Source organism: Rhamphochromis sp. 'chilingali' (genome assembly GCF_963969265.1).
Source record: "Rhamphochromis sp. 'chilingali' genome assembly, chromosome: 19".
Taxonomy (NCBI): domain Eukaryota; kingdom Metazoa; phylum Chordata; class Actinopteri; order Cichliformes; family Cichlidae; genus Rhamphochromis; species Rhamphochromis sp. 'chilingali'.
Genome location: NC_137946.1, coordinates 23,689,642 through 23,699,480, shown reverse-complemented (window position 1 = coordinate 23,699,480; position 9,839 = coordinate 23,689,642). Strand labels below are relative to the sequence as shown.

Sequence of the window (9,839 nt, the reverse complement as noted above, 5' to 3'; positions counted from 1 at the left end):
ATGATAATGACACTGACACACACACACACACACACACACACACACACACACACACACACACACTCTCTCTCTCTCTCTACAGGCCTTGATCACAGGGTTATTTACAGCCCTGACAGGACGCACTGATCACTGGTCACATGAACCATTTAGTTGGTGTGTGATATTGTGTGTTTGTTTTAAGAGATAAAGAGAGATAACTGAATGAATGTGTACATCTTGTAAGGAGAAAACTGATAAGAGTGTTGCAGCAGCAAAAAACCCTCTCCAGCCTAACCACAGTACAGAGGTGGAGAAAGTCAAAAAAAGACGCAGAGTTCTTAAATTAGAAAAGCTAGTATCGAGCGACGATATATTTAACTCTCTGCTTAAACATGGGTCTCGTGCTGAATGTACAATTCTCCTCGTACCAGTCATTCCAATAGGACGTGGTGATGTTTGAAGGGGTGGGGCTAAAGGAGAGCCTGGGAGACAGGGGTCAGTTTCCACAGGACAAACTTTTCCAGACTTCAGAAGCTATGTATTCACCTCAACACCATCTTCCACCATGCTTTTATTTCTTTCTGTGTGGTTTTATGTAGAGTGTAATGACCCAGTATCTTCCTGACATACTCTCAATGTTCTCTGTTCCTTGACCTCTTTAGTCTTGATCAGATTAAATGTAGGCGTAATTCAAAACTCAGCTGTGGGACTGAAAGTGGTGTGAGTGTAGGTCAATCCAGGCTTTGGCGCCTAGTCTCATTAACGTACCAGACCTGGCGATGCCACTGTCCCTCTCGTCGTACAGCCCTCGGCCAGGCATGTCCATAGGGTGACTGTGGCCTGGAGGAAAAACAGGAAAGAGAGAGAAAGGGAAAAGTTAAGGGTGAGAGTGGGTGAAGAGAAAGTAGGGCAGAAAATGGAAATAAGGGAGGATAATAAACAAAAAAAGAAAAATAAAAAATAAAATAATGACCTGTGTGAACAAGAAAAATGTTATTAACGAACTGGAGCACCAAACATGTTGAAGATGCTGTTATCGCCACTATGTTAGAGATTTACAATGTTGCATTATAATACACAAGATGCTAATGCTTTTAGATGTGTAACATTAACTCTTGGACTAGCAACCACAAAGCAGAAGAGTTGTTTTTCTTGATTAGAATCAAAATAATGAGTGCAATGAGCCAATACAGCAGAGATGGGGTTGAAATATCTTAAAATAGCCAACGGAGCAGTACTCAGAACTCCATAAAAAAGGCTTTAACCTCCAGCAGGTGCTGAACTACTCTCTGCTGGGGAGTGGGCGCTCCCGATTGATTCTCATGTCATTAGTTAGCAACCTTTGTTTTCCAACTCCAAAAACAGGAAGTGTCACAAGGAAGACAAATAAGGTGAAAAGCACTACTGTTGTAATAGACTGTTACTCAACAGCTCACTCGGTGTCACTATCAACATCATCTGCTGCAGCGCCGACTTCCCTCTACAACAACCCCGTAACACAGATATCACAGAGTGTGTCTGCACTTAATGTCAACATACTGACGGAAAGAAAATAGGAAAAATGAGAGGTGAAACCCACAAACGCAAATGGCTGAAATGATCTTGGTGCTCTTTAATCACTGCAATATTGCATACCAGCGCAAATGCAAGGATGTCCTTAGAAGGATGTGTATGAAAAATATTGCATGCCAAGTAAAACACTTTTTTATAACTCTTACCAGATTACCATGGAAAAAGGTTGCCTAACCCCAAATGGGAAACATGGAGGTAGTGATAACCACTACTGAAGTGTGGCAAAGGTATTGATTGCAATGTAAAATACAGTAATGTTTGGAGATTTGATTTAGATGGTTATACAACTTTCAATACAATCAAGGAAGTATCTGATTGGTCCCAAACTTAATCAGCAGCATATCAAAGATTAACAAAGCCCCCAAACAAGACCTATTCTGTGAGGAACAGCTTCAAGTTGCATATTAAGCGTGTGTGATAGACACAGATGGTAGAAAATTCTTCATTATGGCTATTTTACTTTGCACAACAGCCAGGAAGTGAGACTGTTGCTACAATTTCACTGGCGTAAATGAGAAAAGATTTTGAAAGGGGGAAAAAAGAACTTAAAAACAGCCCACTGCACATCAAGCCTAAAAGCATTGCCCAAGTATGACAGGCACTGTCAAAGACAACATGTTAGTAAAAGTATGTGAGTACATAACAGAAACAGGAGGACATGAAACTGTAAAAATAACTAATACTACAGCCACCGACACCAGCGAACCCTCATGCATTCCTGTGTGTTATCCACCTGCAGACATGGGTCAGATAAAGTATATACATGATTTGAGACAGCTTTATGGCTAATGAGTCAAGTTCTTGTTTGTGAGGCTGCAAATGACTGAAGGAATACACATTCCCTCCACCGTTTCCTAGTTTCCTTGTGGTTTATGTGAAGAAGCAGAGATGAAGCTTAAGGGCATGAGGTGTCTTTGAGTATGGCTCCAAGACACCTCAATCCTCGTTTAAAGAACTGCCTTTTCATTTACTCAGTGCCACTTGCCTTTAAATTTTTTGCACGTCCTATCTGACCCAAGTTATTTGCAGATGCTTAGTGCCATTGCAAGCTACGTCTCGAATACTATCACTGCTAATGCAAGAATCACTACCCAGGCATGCAGTTGCTGAGAGGCATCCAATGCAACCACCGTTACTTAAACTTCAGTCTACAGATACGCATGCAACTGACACACAGCAATCATGGTCAGTTTTGAGCGCCAACCTGAAAAGAAAGAAGCGCTCTTGATGAGGCGTAGCGGGCCCTGTTCAGAGAAGGCCCGTCGAGGGCTGCAGAGCTGAGAAAATCCTGCGCAGCACAAACAAAAACATGGAAAAGAAGAAAGGGAGGAAGGGAAGAAAAAAAAAAAAAAAAGGACAAAAAACACGAACCATGATTAGTGAATGGAGGAGGAAATATCACTGCCTCCTATTGTTTGAAAGTCTCATTAGTTACAGGAAATTTTTAGTTTGAAATGAAATAAACAACCAGGCAGACAAGAGAGGTGGCATCGCTCACAGAAAATGCACCATATACGTTTGTTTTTTTTTTTTAAAGCAGGTTTCGTAATTGGTTAGATTTTCAGCTTTGATGTATGTAACTAGATGTCTTTTCTGTGAGGATGACAGAGAATCTGCACAAATTAGAAACTTCGCCAACAGTTCTTCATTTGAGCTTTTTAAAAATCAGGCTTTTATGCTCATCTTTGTAGCAGAAGCATTTCACAGCCTAAGCCTAAATCAGTTGGCTGCACAGACAATGTACTGACCATCAAAAACCAACACTCAAATTTCACCACCTGTAGCACAGTCGGTCATCATAAGGATCAGTGAAGCACGAGAGCACAAATACTAGAATGCCTTAAGTGTTTCATAGAATGGCCGATTCTGTTTACCAACTGAGAAATCTTGCGCCAGTTTAGGGTAGACGTAGCTGTAAAGAAAAGCTGTTGGCAAAGAGCGCCCTGGGAGGCCGCAATGGTGGAGCTTAAAGGTGAAAAACTTCAACTTCCGATAAAATAAATAAGCAACAAAATTCAACACTTTACAGAGTTGAGCCTTTCAAACAAAATGCCATGAAGGTAAAATTAAATATGCATTTGTATATATTTAACAAGTCCAAAAAATGAACAAAAACAAACACATTACATAAAGATATAGAGCAATTTCTCTCTATGATTACATTAAAGAAAAAGTGACTTGGTAATCTACTCATAATTTGTACAGAGGAAGAGAAATGATCACACATGGCACAAAAATAAAAGGTTTGGCACGGCACTAGATTGCCATGGTTACCTATGTTCCCTAGCAGACTGTTGGGCCCAGTGTTTTGATCAGGCTTTAGGGTGTTGTTGTCCTGTCCAATGAACTCCAGGCTGTCCTGTAACCTGTGTGGGACGAACAGAGAAAGCCAGCAGAACATTTATAAGGATTGTTGCCAACAACACTTGTATTGTGGATTGGAGAATACTGGCATATCTTGGTTTATGACAGAGTTCTGCATAGGAGTCACAGTGTGTGTTGATAAGCTTGCAAATGCTTACGTGTTCAGGCTGCCGTACACGCTGCCTCCGGTCCTGGCAGTGAAGACTTTACTCAGCATCAGCTGAGGTGGTGATCTGATATGATGATGGTGCAGGAACAAAGATCATTAGTATATGTGCTTTGTTCATGTTTATGGTTGTGTGTTTCTTCTTCTACCTAATCAATTCACAACTTATTTTCTTCCTGGATCCTATTATCACCTTCACTTGACCTTAAAACTGTTTGGTCTCAGAAAACGTAAGGATCAGATATCCCATAGTTTCAACAAGTTTCTAAAAGTCCCTTTGTTCAGAACTAGAATATTTAATGTTTGCTTTTTTTTTTAAACTCAGGAAACAGCAGTGAGGAGAAAGTCATTCATGCATTCCTTTTCTTTTTACCTTATCTGGTGGATTTTAAGTGTAGAGCCTTTGTAGCTCATGGCCACAGAGCCAAACATCATTTCACCCAGCATAACCACATCTGATGAACACCTTGAACCCTGGAAAGGAAAGAAATATTTTGATATTGTAACCTCTAGGCATTAGACACCGACACAATCACATTGTGCAAATTCTTAAGGCATCATAGCAGTTATTCATTTAGCACTTAATATAAACGGGGGAGATTGCACACAATTTACTTCAGCAGTTTGATCTGAAATGATACCAGCAAATCAAAACTTGTGACTGAAACATGCAACAAACTTCAAACTAAATTGAAGAGTGCTCCCCAAGGACCATAAAGTATACAAGCACAGTTTACATTTGTGTGTTTATGGATATGTCTTTGTAGAAGAGTACTTCATTTAAACAATCTCAGTCCTGCGTTACCTGGAAGCGGAGGCCTTGCTCCTTGGATTCCTTGGTTTCCGATGTGCAGGAAGAGGAGCTGTCCAGGGAACTGCTGCTGCCTCCTGTAGGACGAAGCTGGCAGCATTTTCCAAACATCTTCACCTGGGACTCGGCGCTCTGCAAGATAAAAAAAAAAAAAATCAAAATATAGAATATTATAGACCCAACTGCCAAGAATGCAGACTTATTTACCTCTACAATTAGTTGTTGATTTTTGTTTTGCAACTTTTCATCCTTGTGACTAATTAGAGACCAAACAAAAAAACAAAAGCAGCATAAATATGAAGCATCTACTGCAAATGACCTACAACCCTGAGCTGAAATCACAAGACAGGAGGGTTGAACATATTTGGCTCTTAATGACATTCATGTAGCAACAAATTGCACATGTGGAAATAGAGACGAGGTCATTAAGATTGTATTGTGGGGTGTTTATCAATTATACAGACCACTATTAACGTAAGCATAAAGAGAGTACATATCCAAGAGTGTTCTTCATCCATTTTATACAGAGTTTCAAATTGGACCCTTGACTTCTTACAATCAAAAATCATCATAAGAAGTAAAGCTTTTAGTTGAGAAACATAAATACAGTTAAACTATACGTCAAAAGCCACAGAAACCCAATCTAGAGGTACTTGTATAAACAGCTAGCTAAAAGCAATGTGATCTCAATCAGCCTGTGTCATGTGCCTTCTTAACTTGGCAGACTATTCAAGAGGAATGCATTAGGGAGGGTGGAAGGGGAGGGAGAGGGTGTGTGTGAGGTTTCTTTTTAGTGACTAGGCTCTGGTAATGGCTCACTTGAAACCACTGTTGCTGACAGTGAAAAAGAGAAGAACACAGAGGGAATATGAGATGCTGTGAGAGAAAAACAGCATGAGAGAAGGAGAGAAGGAAAACAGGCAAAGAAGTAGAAGGACGGTTTGTGCTTCATTACGTAATCCTGCTGCATACAGCTTGTGTTTTCTTTCACTTATAAAGGTCATTTTGCAGCACAGACACGGTTATGAAGCCACTGCGAACATGCATGTGGCAAACAGGCACACGGATGTGTGTGTGTGTGTGTGTGTGTGTCTGCTGCAGTGCAGTGTGAGGTATGTACACAGACTCCGCAAGCATGTGACTGCCAGTCATATGACTCTTTCGAAAACTCGTGACTGAGCAGCACTGCAATCATTCCCTCCCTCCCCCTTCCACTCTCCACTCCCTCAACTGCTCTAACTTCATCCCTCTCCAATTTCTGCAGCTTTTTTCCTCTCCTTTGAAAATCTATTTCTATATCAGAACAAGTGCCGTCTTCCATTTTTTCCTCTCCATTTTCTTGCAGTTTCCTCTTCCCCACTATCTCCCCTCTTTCTCTTCATTCCTGACTCTTGCTGACCCCATCACATATATCTCCCCTTGTCCAGCTTCTCTTGCTTGGTCCCTTGTTTCTCTATTAGTCATTCTGTTTTTCTGTGCTTTGCAGCTGTAATCTCTTCTCAAAAATAAATTCATCCGAATTGCCAAAAACCTGTCATGTGAGAAAAGAGTAACTGGCAAAGGCCTAATGCTGCAGAATGCACCAAAAATATTGACTCAAACCCAAGCAACAAACACATAATGCAGTAAGCAGGGTCGGTGCAGTATCTATGTACTCACTGCAAACAAATGTCACTCTGCAAGACATGTAAACATACACACAACATAACTCTTGCTTTTGTTACTGTATACAGTACGTGGCCCAGGTCCAATTTAAATGTAACGCTTCAATAAGTTGAGGTGAATGAGTTCAGGAAGTTAAGCAAATATACCATCCTAATTTCAATGTCAGGTGGCCATATAGCAAAGCAGGAAGTGAACGTGTGCCTACAATATGTCAAACTTATAGATATGATAATGAGATAAGTGGATGAGTCATGCAAGAGAAGGTATGGCAAAGCAGAGGAAACCTGGTCAGCAGACAAAGAAACAAACCTAAGGGGAAGCAAAACACAGTCCTAAAATATGGAGGCAACAGAAGAGATAGTAAAATGAGAGGAGAAAGAACAGGGAAGTGTATAATGAGAAGTCAAAAGACATGAAAGACAGGAGGAAGGGAGGCAGGGTATATTATGGAGGACAACAAGGACCAAAAGAAAGACAGCTGAGGTACAGAGAAAGATTAGGCAGGTTAAGACAGATGTGTGAAGCAATGGTAGAGAAAAGTCATTTTCTCATATGCAAGAGCAAGTGAGAACAGGTGAACGTGATAACACCAATAGATGATCCAGTGAGATTTGATATTAAAACAATCTTTAAATGCCAGTAAGTGCACGTATATATATATATATATATATATATATATATATATATATATATATATATATATATATATATATATATATCATCTGACTGCAGCTAACAGTTGTAAAGATAGAGAGTGACTTATAAATATATATAAAACTGTTACACGGATAATGTAGAGGACAAAAACAACCAGATTATTTTAGAAAAAGCAGAGGACGCTAATGAGGCCATCACAGTGATATAGATTAAAAGGAGGCAGCTAGAGAAGGCAGAGATGACACATTTAGGTAAATAAATTAAAATGCTTGAAACAAAATAAGATAAATACAAAGGAAAGGGAGGAGGAAAAAAAAAAACAACAACAGAAAACTGAGTGACATGGCTGTCATGTGAGGATGAAAGAATGCTGCTTACACATGGGCTGTCAGCTGACGCGATTATTATTATTAGTGGAGATAACAGCACCAGAACAAACCGGTCAGGGCCAGAAAGGAACAAACAGCAGCAGTATAAAAATATTAGTTATGTTACAAAGAAATAAAAAGGGTAAAAGCAGTGACTGTGACCAACTCAAAAATATACCCAAAGCTGGTAGTTATATGGCATAAGTTAGTTAGTTTCCATCTTCAAGTCTCACTAGATGGGTGTGCTGGCAATTAAGTCTAAATCTAGGCTTAGTGACACAAACAAAGACACTTCCTGTTTGAAGAGTTTTCAGGTAATAATGGCCTTTGTGGCATTCTTGCCCTAGAATGCTGACTATAAGAGTACTTATAAGTATTCATTCAGCAGGTTTTTTGTGAAAAAGAAATTCCTTATCTTAAACAAAAAGACAAACTCACAAACAGCCCAACCAGGTGCACTCCCTGTCTTTTAACTTTCTGTGGGGAAGTGAGGTGTAGTACAGGTTAAGGTGCAGCTAGTGTCCTCTGGACTTTGTGAATCAGGCACATGACTTTCTGTATGTCACGGCAGCGTGACTGGTTTCTGTTTTGCGCCTGCCTATGTCTCACTGCTTTTATCTTTCTTCATCTACAATAACTTTCTTTGAGCTTTCGAGGTCAAAGTTTAAGGTCTTAAAAAAAAGTTAGTAGTTGTAAATACATCAATTTTTACAAAAATTTTAGACTTTGCAACAGCATCTGTAGCTATTTTAGTGCATCATTTGTTCCCGTGGGAACCTCTTTGTTTATTTATTTTTTGTTTTAAAATCAGCAATTAGGAAATGTCCCAAATGTCAGCAGCTCACAAGCACATAAAGACGAAGGGGGAAACGAAAACAACAACAAAAACGACATACGACTTACAGTAATGGGGGTTTCCTCCGTAGCCCTTTTTTTGGCGGCGGAGTCAAACAGGACATTTCTGCCACGCCTCTCGCAGTCCTGGTACACTATCAGCCTGATCTGACTGGGCTCCAACTGGGGAAGTGGCCAGCTAAATGGGAGGAATAATGGACAGATAAAAGTGGGATCACATGGGAGTGAATTAACACACACACACACACACACACACACACACACACACACACACACACACACACACACACACACACACACACACACACACACACACACACACACACACACACACACACACACACACACACACACACACACCTGATGGTTTATGGGCCATATCCAAGAAACCTGTACATTAATAACAACATCATAATGTGGTAACAAAATACCTTCTGAAACAATCTGGCGCAGAAACTAATACGCAGAGCAAAAACATAACTTTGTGGATTATAAAATCAAAATCACATACACATACAAGATGCAGTCCTGCTCTAATGTTTTGAATTACAAACATAGGAGACATTACAGCATTACTGTAAAGGTTGCAAAGAACATTTGCAGTAATGCAACTTGAACATTGACATTGTGGATCCTAAGCATATCTTTGAAGCTGATGTTTTGGAGTTGTACTTGAGTTTGTTGCAAAGCAAAATTCTCATTTGCAGAAAACTGGAAGAGCTCAGTGCATAAGAGAAAATGTAAATCTGACATGCTTTCAACCTTGTAATAAGCACAGTTTAAGCCGTCACTCATCCCACAGCTATGGCAGAGCCAGTGTTCTCCATGCCACAGCTGTCATTCACCCATGTCATACCAGAGTCAATAGGGAGACACAAAGTGTGCCATGAGAACGTACTACCAGTCTAACCCTAACGGATTCATGGTGTACCTAGCTAGAAAGAAGTCACCCAAGACAGTCATGTAACTGGATTAAAGAAAGCAAACACATTAACAATATAATACAAAGTATGCCTTTTCTTTCCAGCACGTACCTTCACAGATGCACATGTAACTAATCAGCCTGTGTGACCACTTTGCAATTCAACTAGATGACTTGATTCGTCATTGACAAGTTGCTAAGCCATCATCCACTGCCAGAATTACAGCATGATTAAAAAACTGTGAGCACAAATACAACTTTTGGCTTTCTTTAAATGAAAAGTCATTTTCACAAATGCAAATTCTTAAGATCATTACAATACACAAATAGTTAATAAGACTTTGAGCCACATTGGAAATTTAGAGTATCTGTAAACTGCTGTGAAATTTCATGCCAGTACTCTTCTTCTGGCAGGAATCGCTGGACCGCTGTTAAGTAACAGTTAAGCCATTTACAGGGAGCCAGAGCTCCATGGTTGTT

General features: G+C 40.0%; 1 protein-coding gene across 2 annotated transcripts in view; it reads right to left on the bottom strand.

Moving 5' to 3' along the window:
- The window catches only part of fnip1 (folliculin interacting protein 1), a 41,000-nt gene that overhangs the window by 17,311 nt on the left and 13,850 nt on the right, over positions 1 to 9,839 (bottom strand). The window contains exons 2-8 of one of the 2 annotated variants that reach the window (XM_080866314.1): positions 8,486 to 8,615; positions 4,887 to 5,024; positions 4,455 to 4,555; positions 4,074 to 4,148; positions 3,826 to 3,917; positions 2,756 to 2,839; positions 748 to 819 (exon numbers count right to left, since the gene is read on the bottom strand). In XM_080866314.1, coding sequence (XP_080722440.1) covers positions 748 to 819; positions 2,756 to 2,839; positions 3,826 to 3,917; positions 4,074 to 4,148; positions 4,455 to 4,555; positions 4,887 to 5,024; positions 8,486 to 8,615 — 692 coding nt within the window. The remainder of the gene's footprint in view (positions 1 to 747; positions 820 to 2,755; positions 2,840 to 3,825; positions 3,918 to 4,073; positions 4,149 to 4,454; positions 4,556 to 4,886; positions 5,025 to 8,485; positions 8,616 to 9,839) is intronic. The other variant, XM_080866315.1, reaches the window with a different exon arrangement.